The sequence below is a fragment of the Marmota monax genome, unplaced genomic scaffold, assembly GCF_021218885.2.
Source record: "Marmota monax isolate L192 unplaced genomic scaffold, Marmota_monax_Labrador192_F-V1.1 WCK01_AAM20220418_F8-fsc00001, whole genome shotgun sequence".
Lineage (NCBI taxonomy): Eukaryota > Metazoa > Chordata > Mammalia > Rodentia > Sciuridae > Marmota > Marmota monax.
Genome location: NW_026693777.1, coordinates 21,928,138 through 21,953,010, shown reverse-complemented (window position 1 = coordinate 21,953,010; position 24,873 = coordinate 21,928,138). Strand labels below are relative to the sequence as shown.

General features: G+C 38.5%; 1 protein-coding gene across 3 annotated transcripts in view; it reads right to left on the bottom strand.

Annotated features, from left to right (window-relative positions):
- Positions 1-24,873, bottom strand: part of Esr2 (estrogen receptor 2) — a 62,800-nt gene that overhangs the window by 20,913 nt on the left and 17,014 nt on the right. For 2 of the 3 annotated variants that reach the window (XM_046461321.2, XM_058584599.1), the window contains 4 exons: positions 16,653-16,769; positions 9,361-9,660; positions 5,408-5,546; positions 4,074-4,127 (listed from right to left, as the gene is read on the bottom strand). In XM_046461321.2, coding sequence (XP_046317277.1) covers positions 4,074-4,127; positions 5,408-5,546; positions 9,361-9,660; positions 16,653-16,769 — 610 coding nt within the window. The remainder of the gene's footprint in view (positions 1-4,073; positions 4,128-5,407; positions 5,547-9,360; positions 9,661-16,652; positions 16,770-24,873) is intronic. The other variant, XM_058584601.1, reaches the window with a different exon arrangement.

The following is a 24,873-nucleotide window of genomic DNA, read 5'->3' as shown; positions in this document are numbered from 1 at the left end:
ATTGAAGTCTCCTTGGCACTGGCTGCCCCCAATCCTTTTCCCTCAACCCCACCAGGACACTTCTAATGATCATGGTATTTGCAGGAACAGCCTCTGTAGAATTCAAATAAACTGACACCACTGGGCACCACCAATTCTGGAGAGACCTTTCCCATTAGGTGCTCAGCCAGGAGCGCAGCTCACCAGGGTCCTGCTTTCCACAGCACCTGTGACCCCACAGACTCACCTACAACCCCACAGACTCACCTACATAGAGCTACAAGCACCCAAACTGGCTCAGGGTTTTGGCAAATCAGCATGGTGACTTCTGCAAAAAGTTGCAGCTTTCTGAAAATACACAGGTTAAGTGACAAAACACTAGTGCCCCCTAGAAGTCACTTACAGGGAAAGACATCTATCTGGGAGAATCAGAGCACTTTGGAAGGAATGCCATAATCTGCGAGAACCCCCCCCCCCACCCTCCCCACACCCCTTCTTCCCACCTCCTCTGATCACCTCCTCAGTTCTGGGTTCCAGTAGGGACAACAAAGGCTCTGCACTTAGCAGGTACACAAGAAACTTCCCTCATGCCACATCAAGTCACTCTGCTCGAGACAACTAATTCTTAGAAATTGCAACTGTTGAGCTTGAGAACATTTGGTTCAGAGAAGTTGATTTTGCACTTAAGAGCAAAAACAAAAAATACCCAACAACCCTTGCACTTATGCTTTAAAAGTTTGACTTTGGGAGCTGGGGCTGTAGCTCAGCAGTGAGTACTTGCCTAGCATGTGTGGGGTACTGGGTTAAATCCTCAGCACCACATAAAAATAAATAAGTAAAATAAAAATAGTGTATCCATTTGTAACTAAAAAAATTAATTTTCAAAAGTCATAATGGTATAGCAGACACTCATCTGAACTCAACCCTGTTTTTTAGAAGTTGTCACCTGTGCCTAAGACCTGCCACTAAATATTGAGATTGGTACCATTCCTCACTAAATGCATGCCATATGTTTTTTTTTTAGTTGTAGGTGAACACAATACCTTTTTTTAAATTTATTCTTTACGTGGTGCTGAAGATCAAATCAGTGCCTTACACAGGCTTGGCAAGCGCTCTACCACTGAACCACAACTCTAGCCCCAAATGCATGCCATTTTTAACGAAAATTCGTATTTTAAAATGCGGAGAGAGTTTACATATAGATATATACTGCCACTTAGAGTAATCAGAGCATATGTACTTCATGGGAAAAGTGAATTTTCATGAAATTCACTTGAAAGAAATCCTAAAGAACCAGGTTTGACTGCTTTCTTTTTGGCAGGTATGACAGATAACCATTTCATTCAAGGGCTGGCAAAGTTAGAATATTTTGTTCAATTCACAGTCTGTAGAAACCAAATATATTTTTAGAAAATAAATGAGAAATATAGGGGCAATAACAAACAATACCTCATAAATGAAAACCTCATAAAATTCTACTTTCAGTTGAGTTATACAGAAAAGTGGAGGATTTAAATTGATGAGGTCTATTTCATTTATTTTGTAATTATGGATTAAAACTGAATTATAAGCAAAAAAACTAGGACAAGATAATAAGACTTGAATTAAAGATAGAGAACATACGGACTGAAGGTTAAAATATTGAAATTGTATGTCAATCAAATCTACTTACTCATGGAAGTACACATTTGCCTACCATTTGTCCATAAACCAGTGCCAAATAAAATTACTAATTACATGTGGAATAGTCTATTGCTTGATAATAATCTTTTATAAAAGAAAGACATCCTGTTTGATATAATGACAAATGTTCAATGAGTGGGCCCTACTTTGGGGCTATTCTTTAGTACTAACATATGTATCTGCTGGCTGCACACATGGTTACAGACCAGAATTTACCTCCTGTGTATGGCCATTGGATATAGGGTGGGCAGACCCAGGTAAGTCCTTTCCATGTGCTTATCCTTAACAAGGGTTCAACATTTGGATACTGAGGGTAAATTAAAATTTTGAAGTGAAAATATTATAGCTACCTTGAAAAAAATTCAATATAGAAACAATTAATGCAAATACACACTCAAACTTCCTCTCATGGCATTTGGTTTTTTGTTTTTATTTTTTGGTACTAGAGATAGAACCCAGAGACACTTTAACACTGAGTTACATTCTCAGCCTTTTGTAGTTATTGTTTATTTTGAGACAGTGTCTCACTAAGATGCTGAGGATCTCCATAAGTTACTAAGGCTGGCCTCCAACTTGTGACTTCCTGGGATTACAAGTGCACACCTCGGCACCCAGCTTCCTCTGATTTTTAAATAGCATTTAACATTAACAGTTTCTTATTGATGCTAAGGATATAAAAATGTCATGTATGATTTTTTGAGCAAGCAGCAGCTCAGGTTCTGTAGTAGATCATGAAATGAATTTATGATTTTAGTGGTTACTAAAAGAACTACCTTTTTTGAAATCGGCTGAGATAACCAGATTTTCCTCTCATCCTCAGTAGGTTCAAGTTTTCTTGCTGCAAAAGCCTCAACATGAATAAAGGTCATATCACTACTTGAAGGAATTCTGGCAGGGAAATTTAGCAACAGACAGCTAATTTTCAAATAGTGTGAGGATTATTTATTTACTTAGCAAAAAAGATTCATAATGGAACTCCTTTATAGAGTATGATCCCTGATTTTGATTAGGCAACTCCCCCAGAAACTATATTATCTATATAAGAGATGAGCTGAGTAACTGAACTATCTTAAACTTGAAATTCTAGATTCCAAAAAGCTAATGTGTCAAAAATAATACTAGGGTGCTGGGGCTGTAGCTCAGTGACTGAACACTTGTCTAGCATGCGTGAAGCACTGGGTTCCATCCTCAGCAACACATAAAAATAAACAAATAAAATAAAGGTATTCTGTCCATCTAAACTACAAAAAAAAATTTTTTTTAATAATATTAGGGATAACAACAAAAAGTAAACATGAGGAGGCACCAAACAATGCCTCCTCAATGTGAAAGCATTTACAATTCCCTAGAACTCCTTTTTATACTTAATGAGATATACTAAATTTATATGTTATAAAACATAAGACTTTCAAATATTTATAAAGAGTTATGTGAATATATTAAAAATAACTTTATTCTTCTATTATCTAAGTACAATGTAAGCACAATATTTATCCAGGATTGGTTTCCATTTATAGAAATTTTCACATTTACTTACAGGAATTAAAGAACCCATATAAAGAAGCAAGTTAATTGCACTAAAATCCAGGAATGAAATAGTCACTGAAAATTAACACTATAAGACAAAAAGTAAAATAATTTCAATATCTGCAAATCTACTGGATTATCAAGGGACAGAACATCTCACTAGCACTAACTTCTAGGAGAACTGTATGTGTATATTACATGTACAAGTAGGTTTGTCGGGGAGTATATGTGGCTTTATTTAAGTCATCGAGTGGAACATAATGAATGCATGCCTTGGCTGGGTGCTTGGCTTTTTGGCCTGCCTTGTAGCACTGTACCCTGAGATGACAGCAGGAAGAGTGAGTTTCTGAAGTAGGCAGAAATAAAATAGTGCTATTTTAAGCCAAAAGACTAAAGTAGAAAGCAAGGCAGCCTTTTGGCCTCCTCCTTCCCCTTCCAGTTCTCTCTTGCCGAGAGGCAATGTACCAATGTCACTAAGAGTGTGGATTCCGCAGCCAGGTCCCCAAATCCAGCTCTACCACTTACTTTTGTATAACTGTAGCAATGTCACTAAACCTTCCATTTCCGATAGGGATTCTGATGTTGCTTACCCACAAAGGGCTGTTGTGAAGATTAAACAAGTCAACATATATCAAGTCCTTACGATGGTGCCTGGCACATACAAGACATTAAGTGAGCTATTTTGATTGTTACTGAAGGCTCTCATGCTCCACACTGCTCTGGGCTTCCAGAGCTTCCCTCTATGGTTCACCACCAGGGCTTGCTCCTGCTCAAACCACATCCCATGCGCCAGCTCTTCCCACAGGCTTTGTTCTCCACCAAAACAACTTCATTACTCAGAACAGTGCTCTTTGTCAATGTCATCCATGAATAGATGCTGATACCTTGGGGCACCGCTCTTCATCTGCCAAACGTGCGAATGAGGGTCTTCTGATGACCTAAAGTGGTAACAGGATTATGATGCAAGAGTTGGGGCAGGTACTTTCTGTTCTTAGCACTAGGCATCCTCCTACTCTGTGCAGAGTCAACGTGCACTTTTTCAACATAAGGGGAAGTGGAAATCAATTCCCATGGAGATTTTCAAACTGTTCAAATGTACACCAAAAGTTTTCTATTAGGGCTGAGGTTGTGGCTCAGTGGTAGAGCACTTGCCTAGCATGTGTGAGGCACTGGGTTCGAGACTGAGCAGTGCATATAAATAAATAAATAAATAAAAGTCCACTGACCTTTATATATATATATATATATATATTTTTAAAGTTTACATATATAAATACATATATATATTTATTTATTTTAAAGTTTTATATATATATTTTTTAAAGTTTTCTATTTCTTTCTGCAAAAATCTTTAATATGTTTGTATATTCCAGCTTTCCCTCCATAAACAGCTCTATTAAATCAATTAAAAATTGGTTCCTTTTCTGTGCCATCATTTTTAAAAAGCTAAGTAACCAAGTTATGACATTAGCACTATCATATCCCAACTTCTATAAACCTTCATCTGGTTTTAATAACTATTCCTTTTACCGTTATTTCCAAAAACACTGTTATAGCACATGCTTTAGAGTGAGTTAAAGCATATGAAAATAAATTCATAAGAAATTTATTCATAAGAAATTTATCACCTGTATAGATAGTTGGAGATGTAATTGGTCACTAGGGGTGGACAAGACAGCAGAACAATTTAAGACTATAACCTGAAAAAAAAATTTTTTTTTTGGTACCAGGGATTGAACCCAGGGGTACTTAACCACTGAGCCATATCCACAGCCCTTTTATGTTTTATTTTGAGATAGGGTCTCACTAAGTTGCTGAGGCTGGCTTTGAACTCATGATCCTCCTGCCTCAGCCTCCTGAGCCACTGGGATTATAGACATGCACCACTGCACACCACTAAAATAGAATTTTTAATGCAGAAAGATCTACATTGACCTGCACACTTAGTGGCCATATATCCTGCAGGGTACAGTCCCTTGTTGTGACCCCAGCCTTTGAATGCAGCTGCGCCACAGATTAGCAGGGAGGCAAGGGACAGTGAATCCCAGCTTTCTTTTTCTTGGGTTCTTGACCCAGTGAAGGAGCTGATGACATTATCATCCTCTAATTACCCTTTCAGGTGTGAGATTTTAATTACTGCACCTAGGATTTTGTTTCCACTCACTAAGTGGCCTCACTCAAAACGAGTCTGAGAAGAAGCAAAATACGTGTTCCTCACCTGTCCAGAACGAGGTCTGGGGCGAAGATGAGCTTGCCGGGGTGGTCAATGGAGCGCCACATCAGTCCCACCATCAACACCTCCATCCAGCAGCTCTCCAAGAGCCGCACTTGGTCCAACAGGCTGAGCTCCACGAAGCCTAGGGAAAAGAAGATATCGTGAGACACACCACACCCGCCCTGCTCTTCCACAACCTGTTCTGTGAAGTCAGAACAGCAAGTTTTTAAAGGCTTAGGAACATAAACAACATAGGGAAATAATGAATATAAGATGTGATTAAACGTTGTTTAAAGGAAGAAAGTTTTGAATTTAAGTTTTGAAACTTGCAGTTTCCAGTCTTGAATCTTTTATAGAGATTAATAAATTTCATTTAGTATTTATTTATGTATGTATTTATTTATATTTCCGTCAGTCCTGGGGATTAAACCCAGTGCTCTACCAGCCCTTTTTATTTTTCATTTTGATGCAGGGTCTTGCTAAGTTGCTCAGGCTGGCCTTGAACTTGGTGATCCTCCAGCCTTAGCCTCCTGAGTCACTGGGATTACAGGTGTGCACCACCACAGCGGGCTTCACTTAATATTTATAAAGAACTATTACCAAGGCTACTTGGCTCCCTGGGCAGATGCTTAAGGAGAACAGAAAGCCAGAACTGATCCTTGTTAGCAAAACTGTCTTAATAACTCCTGTGACTATTGAGAAAGATAGAGCTCAACTGCCAGTCAGAGGGACTACCTGTCTGACCCCAAGCCATGACTGGGACTAAAAGGGTGGGCAGAAAGGGTAGGTGGAGGTTGGGGGTGAGGGCCATGCAGGGAGCAGTGCCAGCCTCTGCTGAAAGTCAAGGCTTCAACTGAAATGGTTCCTCTGATTGCTCAAATTTCCTCTCTAGAGTTAGGTTCATTCTTCTAAGTAGGAACACTCATTCTAGGTGAATGCATCCTAAAGAGCAAATACTACAACTGAAGCAGGTCCTGACGGCCTAATAGCATGCATTGGTCACAGAACTGGAAAGAAACAGAAATCCGTAAGGAACTGAGTGCTTTTAAAGCAAAGTAGAGAACACTGGAGCTTCCTTTATGTGCTATGATAAAAAGAGCAGGCAGGGTAACCAAAGGCAAAGTCTTTGCATAGAATGAACTTCAGTTTGAACATTAGCTCAGTCCCCTCCTAGCTAGTTATTTAATCTCCTTTAAGACTATTTTCTATAGGAAACATGGGGGCACTCTTGCCTTCCTCTGAAACCTTCCTATAGGTACGATCACTTAACCTACTCATTTTACCAATGAGGAAACTGCAGCACCAAGACCACACACATGATTCAAATCTTTGAGCGATTACATTGTGAATCTGCACAAAGGAGAGTTCAATGGAGTAATGAATGTAAAGATGGACAAATCCCTTCCCTAGACACACACATAGCCCAGTTCAGGTCCCTCTTATGTACATACATTCCAATTCCACTCAGTTATAAACACTACACCTACCCAAGAGAGATGAAGATGTCTATTTTTATAGATATCTGACAAGACTGAGGCTAGATGATATTTTAATACCATTTTGGTTTGGCTAATGACTATGTCAACTGCAGGGAGAGAAAAATCACACCTTAAGCCTATACCTAAATTTTCTGCAAAACTTTCAAAACACCACACTTAAAGAAGGACTAATATGGCTTAAAAGTTCACTTTTGTTAGAGTACAAAGAAGCTGCAGAGTTTTTAGGAATAATTTCACCACTACTCTCCATGTGGGATCCTGCAAAATAGTGTTTATGCATTCAAAGCAAAAACTGAAGGAAAGTGCATCAGTGTTTTCTCCTGTGGGAAACAGCAGAGAAAATGAAATCATTCTGGCAAAGGTGAAGATGCTAGACAAAACAAAACAAAGCCAGACACCAGAAAATCCTCAGAAAACTCCGAAGGAATGAGCCCAGGCCCACAAAGGACCATGAGAGACAGGGTCTTAGTTCCCACAGCTCTCTATCCCCAACATTTCTTCACCTAGCTTCTCACCCCCACCTAATATTTACAGTTTGCCTAATGCAGTTGCTGCCTCTGAAGCCAGGGGTTTAGAGCCTGGAGACAGACCTCATTTCTTAGGCCACTGTAAAGAAGTGGATGGAGATGTCTTTTCGGAGGATGATGTGTTGCAGCCATACAAGGTTAGAATCCTAAATTCACTCCTCCATAGAAACACTAGTTCAGATACTAATTAGTAGTTTTAGCACAATATAGTACTTCAGGTACAGATGCTCCTCAGCTTACAATGGGGTTACATCCAGACAAACCACAGTAAGCTGAAAATATTTTAAGCCAAAAATTGCAAGACCTGGCTTGGTGGCACTCACCTGTAATCCCAGCAGGTAGGGAGGCTGAGAAAGGAGGATTGTGAGTTCAAAGCCAGCCTCAGCAAAAGTGAGGCACTAAGCAACTCAGTGAGATCCTGTCTTTAAACAAAATACAAAATAAGAGGCTGGGGTTGTGGCTCAGTGGTAGAGTGCCCACCTAGCATGTGTGAGGCACTGGGTTTGATCCTCAGCACCACATAAAAATAAATAAGTAAAATAAATGTATTGTGCCCATCTACAATTAAAAAATATATTTAAAAAAATACAAAATAGAGCTGGGGATGTGGTTCAGTGGTTGAGTGCCCCTGTGTTCAATCCCCAGTACCCCTCCCCTCAAAAAAAAATTAAAAAGAGAAATGCATGTAGAGCTAGGTACTACGGTACACATTTGTAGTGTCAGATACTGGGGAGGCTAAGGCAGGAGTGTCACTTGAGGCTATGTTGGGAAAGAGCAAGACCCTATCTTAAAAAAAAAAAAAAAAAAAGCACGTATTAAATTCAACTTACCAAACATCGTAACTCAGTCTAGCCTACCTCAAACATGCTCAGAACACTTATATTAGCCTACAGTTGGATACAAATCATCTAACACAAATCCCATTTTATAATAAAATGCTGAATAGCTCATGATTGAATACTGAGCCACAAGAGAAAACCAGAATGGTTGTATGGGTACACTTTCACACCATCATAAAATTAAAAAATTATAAGTCCCATCTTAAATCAAGGACTGTCTATATATACTATAAATAGGTCTGGTTTACTTTATAGGATGGAAAGTTTACTTTATAGGATGGAAAAATGTAGGTTCTAAATGACAACTCAAAAACAGTTAAGCCTGCTTTTGACTTGACAGCATGCCAGGTTTATTGGTCTATTGATTCGTGTTACCTCAACTGCTGGTTTACTCTATTAATCTTTGTATATTAACTTATGTATATAACACTGATACTTCCTTGATTGGAAAAATATTTTAAAACTTCCTATTTAGGATCTGACAAACCTTTCATTTTCAGGCTGATCATACTGTACCCTACCTCACCCCAACCTGCTCAAGGTGAGAAGTCCACAGCCAACAGACCCAGTCAATGTGGAGGTCATAGATCTACCTTTTAACTATGTTCCAGGTTCCAAACCCTGGACTTTCTTGCCCAAATGGTCCCAAGTTCAATTTTAGAGCCCAGGTATGTCTCTTTCTGAGACTGTTCTCCCAGACCACACGTAGGAATGAGAGGCAGCCAACAGGCAGTGTCTTTTGGAGATGTGTACAGAGAGGATGGGGTGCGTGCAAGGAGGGACCCAGGGAGTAGGGAAAAGAAGGGAGTCAGGAACAGAAACAGGCCAGGTACAACTCCTTCTGTACCAACATGTCAGGTAGAGAGGAACTGAGAAGTCCAAGAATTCTAAACCACACTGCCTTCCAGGAAATGTTGAAGCTATGTTTTCAACATAGGAGAAAAGAACACATTTTAAGTTATAAATTAAGATGTCAAATTGTTAACTATCTAGACAAAGTCCTGGACATCTACTTTTTACTCTCAACCCAAAAATATTAGGAGCAGTCCTTTCTAGAAATAAATGAAATGCGAAGACCCAGAGAGCCCTACCAGGAATTTTCTTGGCCCAGCCAATCATGTGCACCAGTTCCTTGTCGGCCAGCTTGGTGAGGGACATCATCATGGAGACCTCTGTGAAGGGTGTGCTGGGGCGGCTCACCAGCACATTGGGTGGCTCCGCCTCGAGGAGGGTGAGCACCAGCTGCTCGGGGCTCAGGGCACTCAGCAGCAGCTCCTTGGCTCGTGGCAGGTGCCCACCGGTTTTCTTGGCTTTGCTCAGGCAGTGCAGCTGCTCGCTGGAACTTCTCTGTCGTTTCACCACGTGATACCCGCACCTTTCTCTCCGGGAGCCTGAAGGGGAGATCAGATGGCCATACAGTGTTTGCTCTGATCCAGAGGCTAGATCCTGATGGCCAGGGAAAAAACGCAGCCATGATATCACTGAAGGACCCGAGTCTATTCTCAGAAAGCGTCTGAGAACAGAAGGTCAACTTCTTTTCTGGAGCCTTGGGGCCTGGACTGAAGATTACTATAGTTGTGACTGTATTAACAAAATCAAAAACTTGACATTTTAGGCATATTAAATCTCCATTTGAAGGTCATCTGTGGATACTAAATCCATTTCTCTTTTAAAGCATGAGGACATATCTCAGTTTCCAAATTACAAAATTAAGAATTTTCCTCAGGTAGAAAATAGGGAAAAGTTAGGACTTCAACATTGATAATACACTTTATGATATATTTTAAATATATGGATATATACGTACACATGTATGTATGCATATCTGTATGCACATATACACATATGTGTAACACGTGTTCTTGTCACAACTTACACAAACAAGTTTACTTCAAATAAATTAATTGAAAAAAAAACTGGAAAATAGAGAGGAGAATGACTTTGGACATAAATACTTTCAGCCTTTTATGCTTTTATACATTTTCATATTTTATAAACAAAATTAGAATCATGGCATAGGTACTATTTCATAACCTTCTTTTTCTCTTTTCATTAAAAATGTCATATGAAGGGCTGTGGATATAGCTCAGTTGGTAGAATGCTTTCCTCGCATGCACAAGGCCCTGGGTTCCATTCCCAGCACCACAAAAAATAAATGAATAAATAAATAAAAATGTCATATGACAATTAAAAATGCACATAGCGTTCTGTTCTATTAGTATAGCATCATTTATTTAGAGTTCCATGCTAAAGTTAATCTAATTTGCTACAATTTTTCTATTAGTTTAAATATTATAATAAACATACATTTTTGTATATGTATCAAATTACTTCCTTATAATAAATTCAAAGAAATCAAATTGTTGAACCAAGGCATACATACATGTAAAATTTTAATACACATTCACAGATTACTCCCCAAAAGTGTTTCAAAAATTATAATCTAGTAGTTTAAGGACCACCTATTCTCACATAATACCATTGAACATTAAAAATCATTTTTTTAATAAATATTTTTTAGTTGTAGTTGAAACAATACCTTTATTTTATTTATTTATATGTGGTACTGAGGATCGAACTCAGGGCCTTGCACATGCTAGGCAAGTACTCTACCACTGAGCCACAAACCCAGCCCCTAAAAACCATTTTTAATATTTGCTTTTATAAGGACTAACATTTTTAATATTTGCTATTATAAGGCTGGGCTAAACAGTCTTGCCTTACTTTGTATCTTTAAAGTTACTAGTAAGGTTAACTAATATGTTTGTCCTTTGTATTTCTTTACTTATTAATTGCCTATTTGTGTATTTTGCCCCTTTCTTCCCTAAAACCTAAAAAGGCTCTTTGTATAGTATTGATAGATAACTTTGTTAGATGCAACATTCATCTTATTTGCTTTTTAAAAAAAATATTTATTTATGTATCTTTAGTTCTTTTTTGTTTGTTTGTTTTTTGTTTTTTTTAGGTGGATACATTAGTTTGCTTTTATGTGGTGCCGAGGATCGAACCCAGTGCCTCATGCATGCTAGGCGAGCACTCTACCACTGAGCCACCACCCCAGCCCTTATTTGCTTTTTTTTAATTGCTGTTTTTCTTTGTGTACTGGGAATTGAACCCAGGAGTGCTCTACCACTGAGCTACACCTCTACCCCTTTTTAATTTTTATTTTAATATTTATTTTTTAGTTGTAGTTTGACACAACATCTTTATTTTGTTTATTTATTTTTATGTGGTGCTGAGGCTCGAATCCAGGGCCTTGCACATGCTAGGCAAGTGCTCTACCGCTGAGCCACAATCCCAGCCCCCCCTTTTTAATTTTTATTTTGAGGCAGTGTGTTGCTAAGTTGCCAAAGTTGGCCTCAAACTTGCAATCCTCCTGCCTCAGCTTCCATAGTTGCTAGAATTACAGGCATGCATCACCATATCTGGCTATCTTACTTGATATATGTTTTTTAATTTTGCTCATGGTGTCCTTTGTCATAAGAAGCTTTAATGCAGAATCAAATCTTTTTACTTTATATCAATATTTTATATATTTTCCTTTATCTTCTTGAACACTTGTGTGATTCAAATTTATTTGGAATTTTATGCATACTTATATTATATCATGATATGATATGATATGATATTTATTTTCATGTTATATTTTTCAAATGGATATACAATTTTCCCAATAGTAATTATTGAATAAGACTTCACCACTGATGTGAAACGTCTTTTCATTAATAAATAATTACATATAAAATTATCTTTTCTCAGATTCTCTATTCAGTTTTAGAGATCTACTTTTCTATTCCTGTGTTAGTACCAAAATGTTTTATTAATGTGGGTTTTTGGATCAGAATACTATGGAAGAGGGGCCAGGGTTGTGGATCAGTGGTAGAGCGCTTTGCTAGCCTGCATGAGGCACTGGGTTCAATCCCCAGCACCATATAAAAAAAAATAAATGAATAAAATAAAGGTATATGTCCACCTACAAATAAAAAAAAATATTTAAAAAATACAATGGATGGACTGGGGTTGTGGTTCAGCAGTAGAGCACTCACTTAGCACATGTGAGGTGCTGGGTGTGATCCTCAGCACCACATAAAAAATAAATAAATAAATAAAATAAAGGTATTGTATCCATCTACAACTACAACTAAAAAAAATATTTTAAAAAAGTGATTATAAAAGAAAGAAATTAACAAATATACTATTATTATTGGATATAGTAATGTAATCTCCCTCAGCAACTGATGGAGCAAACAGTTGAGAGAAAAGTGAGAATGCTGAACATTTCAACTGCACAACTGACAAGCTTAATCTACACAGACCATAAATATTTATAAAAATTTTCACATGTCAGGTCATAAAGAAAATCTTAATTAAAATTGATGTCAGATCATTTTTGATGATGTTAAAATAAAGATAAAATTAGCAATGAAATAAATTAGCTAGAGCCAGGTACAGTGGTGCATGCCTGGAATCCCAGCAACTCAGGAGGCTGAAGCAGGAGGATCACAAGTTCAAAGCCAGCCTCAGCAACTTAGTGAGACCCTGTGTCAAAATAAAAAAAATAAAATGGGCTGGGGGTGTGGCTCAGTAGTCAACTGCCCCCTGGGTTCAATCCCTGGTACCAAAAATAAATTAATTAATTAACTAGAAGGCATGAGAAAATATAAACTATTGTTTCCCAAGGAAATTTAGTCTTAGCTAATTATAGTAAAAGGAAGGGCTCTATCCACTCAGGAACAGTTGAATCAAATTTGTTACCAAAAGAATTAAAAGTTTAAAATACATTTCGTTTTTTTTTTTTCTTTTCTTTTTTTTTTTTTTTTTTTGGTACTGGGCAGTGAGTCCAGGGGCGCTTAACCACGGGCCACATCCCCAGACCTTTTTAAAATTTTATTTTGAGCAGGGTCTCACTGAGTTATTTAGGGTCTTGCTAAATTGCTGAGGCTGGCTTTGAACTTGTGATCCTCCTGTCTTAGCCCCCAAGTCACTGGAATCACAGCTATGAGCCACCATGCCTGGCTTAAGACATATTTCATTTTATTAGCAATTAGAGTGTTATAAATATTTAAGTTCAATTATACTCCAGAATAACATGGAATAAAATGTGTGGCTTACAAAGCACTTCTCTAATCACACATTTCTCTTTTGTACCCTGTGTGAGGCTAAGGAGTGTACAAAAGAGATGTGCTTTCCCCGTGTGAAAGACTTTCAAGTCTTATGTTCCAGGCCCTTTAGTGAGTTCTGGAAATTTCAGGTTCCATAAAACAAAGCCCTTGTGAAGGAATTCATATTTTATATGAGGACATTTCTAATGCTATGACTTTGACACTACAACCTAGGCAGCTGCCTCTGAGTGAGCTTAATGACAAACTAACAAATAGGGTGTAGAAAATAGTCCCAGCCCAAAGAGGATGGATGGTGACTGTAATAAATGATATAATGGCAGCTAACATCAACCAGAAGCTTCTACATACCAGGTACTGTGTATTGTACACAGATTATCTATCTTGTGCTGACAGTCACCCTAGAAGGACAGGTGCTATTAATATCTTCAATACAGAGAGGAGGAGCCAGACACAAGGCAGCTCAAAAAAAATTGACCAAGTTAGGAAAGCTAGAAACTAGCAGGAGCAGGATCTAAACCTAACCAATCATATGAATCCAGAGCTTGTCCTTGTAACTATTGTCTTATTGTTTAACTCTTATTTTATACCAACTACCTACCAAATCCATTTTTTGAAAGTATATATATCAGGTGAGTAAAGAGATGACACTCAAAAGACGCTGAGCTGTTGTCCCAACACAGGGATAAATATGTGGCTATTGAGATTGTTTTCCTGGATAGTTACATGGAAACATATCCTTGTAAAGAGGCCTTATCTCTGATGTCAGTCTAGGCAGCTGTCCTCCTATGTTAAATAACTATATCAACACATCAGTAGGAAAGAAAAGATCAGAGGTAAAGAAGAAAAAATTAGTCACAGAGACATGATTTATGACTAAAAAGGGAATGTAGATGGTGCAGGAGGATCCAGAATGCAGGGAGACTACCAATCCTCCAAGACTGAATAGAAAGTAAAGTGTGAGTAGAGGGTTTGGGGGAAGGACAGACAAGAAGGGCATCTGGAGAGAGGCCAAAAGTAAAGAAACAAAATGAGGGGCTGGGGCTGTGGCTCAAGCGGTAGCGCGCTTGCCTGGCATGTGTGCGGCCCGGGTTCGATCCTCAGCACCACATACAAACAAAGATGTTGTGTCCGCCGAAAACTAAAAAATAAATATTAAAATTCTCTCTCTCTGTCTCTCTCACTCTCTCTTTAAAAAAAAAAAGAAAGAAAGAAACGAAATGACACTCAGTCCATAGGAGTCCAACCCTCATGCTCTTCCTACTGTGGGTGCTGCCTTGAACCCGGAGGACTAGAGCTGTCCAACAGATCCTAGTACACAATGTGCCCTTGACCTAAGATTAAACTGGAAATCATTGTTTTTTAAAAACGCACACACTACACTCACCTTAAAATATTGTTTAACTTAAAAATAAAGACCTTTTCTTTGTAATTTTTTTGTCAAAAGGCTAAAGGCTTTCTCTTTAAACATCTCTGACACCTGTAAAAATCACCTTTCTGCATGGACTATACCCATATGTCATCTCTGGATTTCCAGTTGCAGTATTTTTAAAAAATATTTTTTAGTTGTCAATGGACCTTTATTTTATTTATTTACATGCAGTGCTGAGAATCGAACCCAGTGCCTCACACATGCTAGGCAAGTGCTCTACCACTGAGCCACAACCCCAGCACCCAGTGGCAGCATTTTTAAAACGGAGCAACATGGCTGGGTGCAGTGGCACACGCCTATCATCCCAGAGGCCTGGGAGGCTAAGGCAGGAGGATCACAAGTTCAAAGTAACTGCAAGGTGCTAAGCAACTCAGTGATACCCTGTCTCTAAATAAAATAAAAAATGGGGCTGAGGACGTGGCTCAGTGGTTGAGTGCCCCTGAGTTCAATCCCTGGTACCCAAGGTGGGGGGGGGAACTAGAGCAACAACTTAGACATTCCTAAGTTTGTGATTTCTCCCCCTTCTTAGCTATTAGTCCTTTACAGTTTTGTTCAAAGCTTTCAAGTAAACTTTCACAGAAACAAAAGCCCAAGAAATGTGATCAAATTAAGATAGTTCTGCTGTACTTGTGAATTAGGTGAGGGTTCTAATCTATTGTACATACAGAGAAAAAGAAAAGAACCAGAGAATTTTAAAAAGCAGAGCTACTAAAAGATGATCAGGGAGAAAAAGAGAAAGATGCTCATTTTAATTTTTTTCAAATAATTAGTTACCAAGAAAGAAGTTACAACAAATTCCAGGCAAAATATAGGCTAGCAAAAGAATAAGAAAAGCACAGGCAGAGCTGATATGAAATATATATAAACAATAAGCATGACTGGGTATGATGGTGCACGCCTATAATCCCAGCTACTGAGGGGACTGAAGAAGGAGGCTGCAAGTTCAAAGCCAGCCTAGGCAACTTAGTGAGCTTAATGTTTCAAAATAAAAATAAAGATAAAAATAAACAGGCTAGGGATGTAGTTCAGTGGAAAAATGCTTGCCTAGCAAGCTCAAAGCCCTAGATTCAGTCCTCACCACCATCACACACACACAAAAAAAGTGTATACAGACAAGTAAATTAAAAGCTATCCAGGTGGAGAGAGCAGGAGTAGGCATCTTTGTGACTTGTTATACTAAAGTGCTCTTCTTTTTTTAACATGTGTATGTATAGCATGTATGCACACATATCATGTATATATACTATACATTATATACACTATATACTATATAGTGTACTATGTTATGCATACATATATAAACACACATACATACTGTCATAGAACAAAATCTGTTTCTGACTCCTGTATGTATTTTTTCCACTTCTAGAAAGCTAGTAGAAGGAAGCAAGACACTTCTCCATAGCTACCCAAATAACCCACAAGATATTCTACTTTCTTGTCATAAGTTTCCACTGTGGACATTTAAACCAGGATGTCGTTCTTGGAATGGGACTTTTCAGGGTCTCAGGAAGGTGGCCATCCAGCCTGTTAAACATTTCAGTGGCTAGAAGTTCCCTAGCCCATACAGTGGCCTATTCTGTTGCTAGACCCACATGAACTTTGCAAGTTCTTGCGCATTTGGGGCCAAAAATCTGCCTCTGGCAGTTTGATCACACTCATCCCAGCTCTGACATCTGCAGCTATAGGGAACTGGTCAATACGGTGTGACAAACACTTGAAGATAATCACTATGTCCTAAATCTCTTATCCAGGTTATGTGCCCTCTAGTTCCTCGAAAGACACAGTTTTCGGCATGGCTCCATACAACAAAAGGCAAGTGAACACTCACCGCATTTCACCATTCCTACTTCATAGCACTTCCGAAGCCGGCAGGCCTGGCAGCTTTTACGCCGGTTCTTATCTATGGTACACTGATTTGTAGCTGGGCAAATATAATCATTATGTCCTACAGTAGAGGAAAAAAAAATGAAGGTTCTTGTTAAAATATTTTGGTTAAATTTCTTCCAGGGCAACAACACTGATAATATTACCCAGTTGACTGTTGATGAAATTGTAAATTAGTTCAACCACTAAGGAAATCAGTATGGGGGTTCCTCAAAAGACCAGACACGGGACCACCCCATGATTCAGCTATACCATGCCTCAGTATTTATCTAAAAGAATTAAAGCCATCACCCTATAATGATACACACATACCATGTTTATAGCAGCATAATTCACAATAGCTATGATGGAACCAGTCCAGGTGTCCATCAACAGATGAATGGATAAAGAAAATGTGATAATTGTATATATGTGTATATATATATATATATATATATATATATATACATATATACAATTAAGTTTTGTTAAGTCATAAATAAAAATGAAATTATGTCATTTGCAGGAAAATAGATGAAACTAGACCATCATGTTAAGTGAAAGTCAAGGGACTATGTTTTCTCTCATATGTGGAAGCTAGAGAGGAAAAAGGAAAAGAAAGGTGGGGGCGGACCTCATGGAAATCAAAGGCAGATCAGTAGAGGAAAGAGATGGAGGGGTAGAAAAGAGGAAGGGTGGGGATAAGTGCTGGAGTGATACTGGCCAAATTATATTACTATATTGTGTACACAGACGAGTGTGTAACAACAAATCCCATCATTATGTGCAACTCTAATGCACCAAGAAAAAAAAATGTGGGGAAAAGCATATTATCCACGTGAGAGATAGGGGACAGATACAGATACAAATGCCAAAGTGACACCCTGACAACAAGTAAAGGAGAACTAAGAATAGCTCAGGACCTTGCTTTTTGGCTAATAGGTTATTCCCTCATATTACTAGAATTTAAAAAAATAGACATGCTTAGGCTGGGCACGGTGGTGCAAGCTTGTAATCCCAGCAGGTTGGGAGGCTGAGGCAAGAAGAACACAAGTTCAAAGCCAGCCTCAGCAACTTAGCAAGGCCTTAAATAAATCAGTGAGACCTATCTCTAAATAAAATATAAAAAAGGGCTAGGGATGTCGCTCAGTAGTTAAGTGCCCTGGGTTCAATCCCTAGTACCAAAATAAATAAAGAAATACATTTAGAAATATTCTCCTTTGGACATGGAAAGGGAAAGTCACATGAAATTGATTTGCTCCAAATCAAAGAATTCCTCAAGAGTTGTGTATCAATTCACCAAATTCAACTGCTTGTAGGCTTTTACATATATCCCTCTTTGGGATTTAATATAATATTTTTTATGTGAATTCATAACCAAATAAGAAAAGTAAATCAAAAGGAACAAATAAAGAAATTAGTAATTATTCTGGGAGATGAAACTGACCAGATTATGTTGTATGAATGTATGAATATGTGACAATGAATCTCACTAATATGTACAACTATAATGAACCAATAACAAAACTTTAAAACAGAAATTAGCAATCTACATAAGAACAGAAAGTACTTCTTTAGCTGTGGTGGGTTATTGTTCTCATTGTTTCACTCCCTCCCTCCTTCCACCTTGTGACCCTGTGATAGGCTAGAGTGCACAGAGTACATTTCTGAACCACTGATGTTGGGTTTGACTCTGGGACTTACTTTAGCAATGGTATGTTAATAAATGTGCTGTTCTAACAGTTGGCTTGACCTCTTGAGTGCCTAAAAGGTAGCCACTGGTCCAAGGAGAATGTGGAGATGTGTGGAAAAGACCTGAACTCAACCCAAAGGCCAGGGTCAGCCTTATGGAATAGAACCATCTTAATCAACCCATAGATCCACCCATACAAAAACTAATGCTCAGTGTAATAGGACATTAAGATTTAAGTTGTTTGTTAGATAACAACCTCTAAGACAATTACACTTTTATTTCATGCAGAGATAAAATATTTCAAAAATCAGTTATTTCATGGGCTGGGGCTGAAGCTCAGTGGTAGAGCACTTGCCTAGCATGTGTGAGGCACTGGGTTTGATCCTTAGCCCCATGTAAAAATAAACAAATAAAATAAAGGCATTCTGTCCATCTATAAATACGAAAAAAAAAAGTTATTTCAGATGCAGTATGGAGAATGGATTAGAGTCAGCAGAACCAATGGAGGACAGGAGACCAAGTGAGAACCTGCTATAGTTGTGTAAATGAGAGAGACTGTCTGGACTGGACATTCGTAGAAAGGATGATAAGGGACACATGGGTCTGAGAAAGGTTTAGAAAATGGAGACTATCATAAAACAGATAAAAAATAAATAGAGCATTCAGGTACCTTTCTTTTTCTTTTGGTAAGAGGGATTGATTAAACTCAGTGGCACTCAACCACTGAGCTATATACCCAGCCTTTTTTTTACATTTTATTTAGAAAGAGGGTCTTGCTGAGTTTCTTGGGGCCTCACTAAATTGCTAAGACTGGCTTTGAACTCGAGATTCTCCTGCCTCAGCCTCCCGAGCCACTGGAATTACAGGTGTGCGGCCACATCCAGCTCTTTTAAAAATTTTTAAATTTATTTTTGCTACTGGGGATGGAACTCAGAGGTACTTTACTACTAAGCTACATCCTCAGCCCTTTTTTTGTTTTTTATTTGCAGAGGCAGGGTCTTACTAAGTTGCTTAGGGCCACACTAAGTTGCTAAATTGAACTTTTGATCCTCCTGTTTCAGCCTCTTGAGCTTCTGGGATTACAGGAGTGTACCACCACCCCTAGAGGTGCCTTTATTTCTTCATTGTATCTTTCTAATAAACAACATAGCCTGAACTTCTTACCTTAAGCCTAAATGGATCAGATTTCCAGAGTAGGCAATGGATGAATCTCAATGATAAATGAATAAGTCAGAAAAGAAATAAGTCACAGGACACAGAGGAAGAGGATTCAATTTATGCAAAGTTAAAAAACAGAGAAAATGAAACTATAGTGCTTAGGGATATGTGCACACGTGGTAAAATCTTAGCAAGGAAGGCAGAAGTTATGACTGTCTTACCCCTGGAGGGAGGGAAGGAGCTATGACTGGAAGGGCCACCCAGGGGTCACTGCAATATCCTATCTCATTACCTGGGGGCACTGCAATATCCTATCTCATTACCTGAGCACTGGTTACACAGGGCTTTTGCTTTCCTATTCTTTAAACTGAATATAATGCATACAGAATTCTACTTTTTTTTCTCTCTCTCTCTCTTTTTTTTTTTTTTTTGCATAGTGGCAAATAAAAACTCCAACCTTTTAACATACTCCACATTTTTTTTTACCAATATGAGTATCTCATTTAGCAAAGAAAAGTTCTTTTGATCTTTGGTTAGGCCCTTTTTCTTCAGTTACACTTAAATAACATAATTAACTATCTTTTATTTCAAAAGATAGCATCTCTAATAATACAGTCTCATTTTTATTAAAGTATTTTGATCTTTCCCTCTACATATTTTATTAAACTATCTTTCCTTCTGCATATAAGGACAGAGAGCTAGAAGGCTCATCACTTATGTGAGTAATTACTTCTGGGTGGTAGAACTGGGGGTGATTTAACTTTCTTCTACACTTATTTTTCCACATAATTTGAATGTTTTTTAATGAATATAGATCATAATTTGTGACAATGAAGTGTTTTGTTGCTATTAGTTATTCTCCAGTGAACTAGGTGTGGTGGATAGTGGGGAGGGTGGACCCTGAGCAGGGTGACAAAGGTTTCTATGTGGGACCATCCCCATGGTGGCGTAGTGAAGCCCCATTGGAGTGAAGAGGGTGTCTGCCTGGAGGATGAACAGGGGCAGTAACAATAAAAAAATTTTCATATAGAGGTATTGATTAAAGAAGCAAACAGTAAAAATAATAAGAAACATGTTCTTCATGTTAGAGAAAGAAGATGCAAATACGCAAACAGGAAGAAACTAGAACAAATCTTCTGTTACACTTCTACAGCATGTATATGTATGCACACACACAATATATATATTACTTAATGCTGTCCCCTAAGAAGACTTGGAAGCAGGGACACTCCCAGAGCAAGGAGAAAACTAGTACTCAGATTTTTTTTCTTTCTCCCTTTTTTTTCTTTTTTTGGTGAGGGTATACTGGGAATTGAACCCAGGGGAGCTTTACTACTGAGCTACCTCACAGGCCTTTTTATTTTTTATTTTGAGACAGGGTCTGGCTAAGTTGCTGAAGCTAGTCTAGAACTTGAGATCCTCCTGCCTCAGCCTCCGAAGTCACTGGGATTACAGGCCTGTAGCCACCATGCCAGACTACAAATACCGTTCTCCACTAGGAGAAAATGGGGCTCCATGGAGAAACAACTTATCCCAGGACTGGGACAGGCAAAGTATGGATAAGCCTGAAACTAGTTAAATGTAACCAGTTTCTCTTATTCACTTATGAATAAGTGCCCAAAGAATTATAAGAACATGTCAAAAAAGACACTTCTGTCACTTTAAGGTTTCCTGATGGTCAAATCCAAAATAATACAGATATCAAAATAATAAATAATGATACTAAAGATAATAATCCATTGCAAAAAATAGGATATCATAAATTATAATAATATAAATTAACTAACTAAAGGTTTAATGAAGAACGGGAATATTTGCATAGTCTCAAAGGATTTCCTAACAAAAAGACTTATGAATTACAAAGAGAAAGAAAAAAATAAAGAAAAAACAGAACTTTTACAGAATACAAGCCTGGCAGACATCATTTAAATCAAGTAACCAAAATGAACATCACTAGGAATGGGACAAATTAAAATCATGCGCCACACAAAAGGAGCTAATGGAAAGAACACAGCGTCATCGCCACAGAATCATCTCTGAAATTTTTATTCCTGCCAATAATGTTAACCTGAAACTAATGATGAGGAAACATCAGGCAAATCCAAAGGGAGGGACATTCTGCAAAATGGCCTAAATCTTTGGAAGTGCTTATAATCATGAAAATCAAAGAAGGACTCAGGAACTACTCTAGACAAATGGAGAATAAAAACATAACAACTAAATGCAAAGTCTGGTTCTGAAACTGGATTCTTGTGCTACAGAGGGCTCTGTTGGGAAAATTGAGGATTCGATGGCAGTAATGCATCCTGATGTTAATTTCCTGATTTTGACAGTTGTATTGTGTCAGAAATACATGTTAAGGTATTCACTGTCTGAAATTCAAGGTCTTCCGCTATCATTCAAGTTGTTATACGTTCCCTGCAGTTGCAGGACTGATGTTTTAAAAATCATCATTCACAGAATTGTTGAGTACCAGCAAGTAAACAAAATGCACAAACTAGCCGGGCGTGGTGGTGCACAACTGGGGCTCAGGAGGCTGAGGTGGGGAATCTTGAGTCTAAAGCAGGCCTCCGCAAAAGTGAGGCGCTAAGCAACTCAGTGAGACCTTGTCTCTAAATAAAATACAAAATAGAGCTGCAGACATGATGGCTCAGTGGTCGAGTGCCCCTGAGTTCAATCCCTGGTACCAAAAAAAAAAAAAAAAGCACAAACTGTTGTCTTGCTCAACACTGTACCCTCTAGAGCTTAGTACAGGGCTCAGTAAATATTCATTAAGTGGATTTTAATAGGAAGGAGAAGTAAAATAAAGAACAAGCTTTTAAAAATTAAGCCATGCCTTCATCTGGACCAGGAATGATGAGGAGCTTCTCCCCGGGTTCCCTTGCTCTGTGCTCCACAGCCCAGGAGAGAAACGGCAGCATCTCTAATGGCAACTCAGTGTGCGAAGAAGCCAACAAGGTCAGCACTAATGGACTGCCCAGCACAAACGGCTTGCAGTGCACTCGTCCAGGGAAAGGGACCGAAATGTATTAAGATGTGGTCCTGGAGCTTATGAATCGAGTTAGCAAGACAAGTTTAAAATTAGAAAAACAAAACAGTGTTAAATGTAACCAGTTTCTCAAGTTAACAGTGTACCATCCTGGCCTATTTGAGACATTTGAGTGGACATTTTCAATTACTGCAAAGTATTTATGAAAATATAAAAGGTCCAAAGAAAGGATCATTTAGGCCTTAAAAGTAGTTGTCACAGCATAAACTCTTTCCTTTTTGCATATTTAGAATTTTACATTCCTGGCTGATGCAGGAGGAAGGAAGGACATTGGGAAAACTTACTTTCAACTGTTATCAGCTATAGTCTCAAGGTTCAAAGATATTTCAGGCAGACAGATGTTTTCCCAACAGCAAAAAAGAGGAGTCTCTCTCTCTTTTTTTTTTTTTTTAAAGACATACTTAATTGTAATGGACCAAAATTTCTTCAAGGAGCTGGCACGGTGGTGCATGCCTTATAATTCCAGTGGCTCAGGAAGCTGAGGCAGGAGGATCGAAAGTTTAAAGCCAGTCTCAGAAACCTAGTGAGGTTCTGAGCGACTTAGCAAGAACCTGTCTCAAATAAAAAGAGGGGGCGTTGGGGATTTGGCTTAGTGGTTGACAACCCCTGAGTTTAATCCCTGGTACCAAAAAAGAAAAAAAAAATCCTTGGGCTGGGATTGTGGCTCAGCAGTAAAGTGCTCACCTAGCACATGGGAGGCCCTGGGTTGGATCCTCAGCACCACATAATAATCAATAAATAAAAGTATTGTGTCCAACTACAACTAAAAAAATTATATATATATTATTTTTTTTAAATCCTCAAGGGGTAAAATTCCAGAATCTCAGAAAGATACAGAATTCAAGAATCATATCAAGCCGGTGTGATGGCACACACCTTTAATACCACTGACTTGGGAGGCTGAGACAGAAGAATCTCAAGTTCAAGGCCAGTCTCAGAAACTTAGATCTGTCTCAAATTCAAAGGCGGGGAGGGATAGCCTGGGGGTATACCTCATTGGTGGAGTGTCCCTGTGTTCAAACCCCAGTACCACAAAAATTTAAAAAATGTATATCAAGAATTCAGTTCTGAATTTCAGAAAATATGAACTGTCCACATCACATATAGCAAAAAAACTGGACCTGGCCTAATAATTCACTGCTATGATAATCGTAAATAAAAAAATATTTAAGCATTGGATATATTTCCCATAATCAACTTTATTTCATCTTTAGAACAACTCTGAGTATCTCTGTTTCACAGAGGAAGCTTCAGATGAAGCCAAAGAGCTATTACTTGGAAGATCCAGGACGAATGAGTGGTTATCAAACAGGGTAAATTTCAGAGGCTACATAGAAAGATGACTTTATCCACCAACATTCTTCTCCTCACCACCATCTGGGTGCTATTGGTGCTTCTCTGCTTCAGGTAAAACTTCCTCTTAATCTGCACTTATCAGTGGGTAAGTTAATTGCTATTTCCCATTTGCACACTATGAACCCCTTAAGGCTGCTGTTCTTAATTGGTCAAGAACAAGGAATTTGGGGCTGGGGTTGTGGCTCAGCGGCAGAGTACTTGCCTAGCATGTGCAAGGCCCTGGGTTCGATCCTCAGCACCACATAAAAATAAATAAATAAAATATAGATATTGTGTCCATCTACAACTGAAAAATAAATATTTTTTAAAAAAAGAACAAGGCACTAAGCCAGGCTCAGTGGTGCATGCCTGTCATCCCAACAGCTCAGGAGGATCATGAGTTCAAAGCCAGCCTCAGCAACGGGTAGATATTTGGCAACTCAGTGAGACCCTGTTTCTAAATAAAAATACAAAATAGGGCTGGGGATGTGGCTCAGTGATTGAGTGCCCCTGAGTTCAATCTCTGGTACCAAAAAAAAAAAAAAAAAAAAAGGCACTGAGGCTTTGATAGAAAAGGGAAGAAGACCTCATGGTACATTCTTGAATCTCAGCAACTTGGGAGGCTGAGGCAGGGGACCACAAGTTTGAGGCCAGCCTCAGCAACTTAGAGAGACCCTGTCTCAAAATTTAAAAAGAAAGAAAGGTAGGTAGGTAGGTGGGGGAAGGAACTCTATGTAAGAACATTGCTCAGTAGGGGCATCTGAAGAAGAGATTATGAGGCAAAGAGAAAGAAAGGAACACAGACAACAAAAGAGAGACTTCAGCACAATCAAGGCTGGCATGGGAGGGAGTGATGGCAAGGATGTGTACAGAATTGGGCTGACTGGTCCTGAAGCCAGGCATGCACAACTTGAAATTGATGAAAAGGTGATTTTTGAAAATTAGCAAACC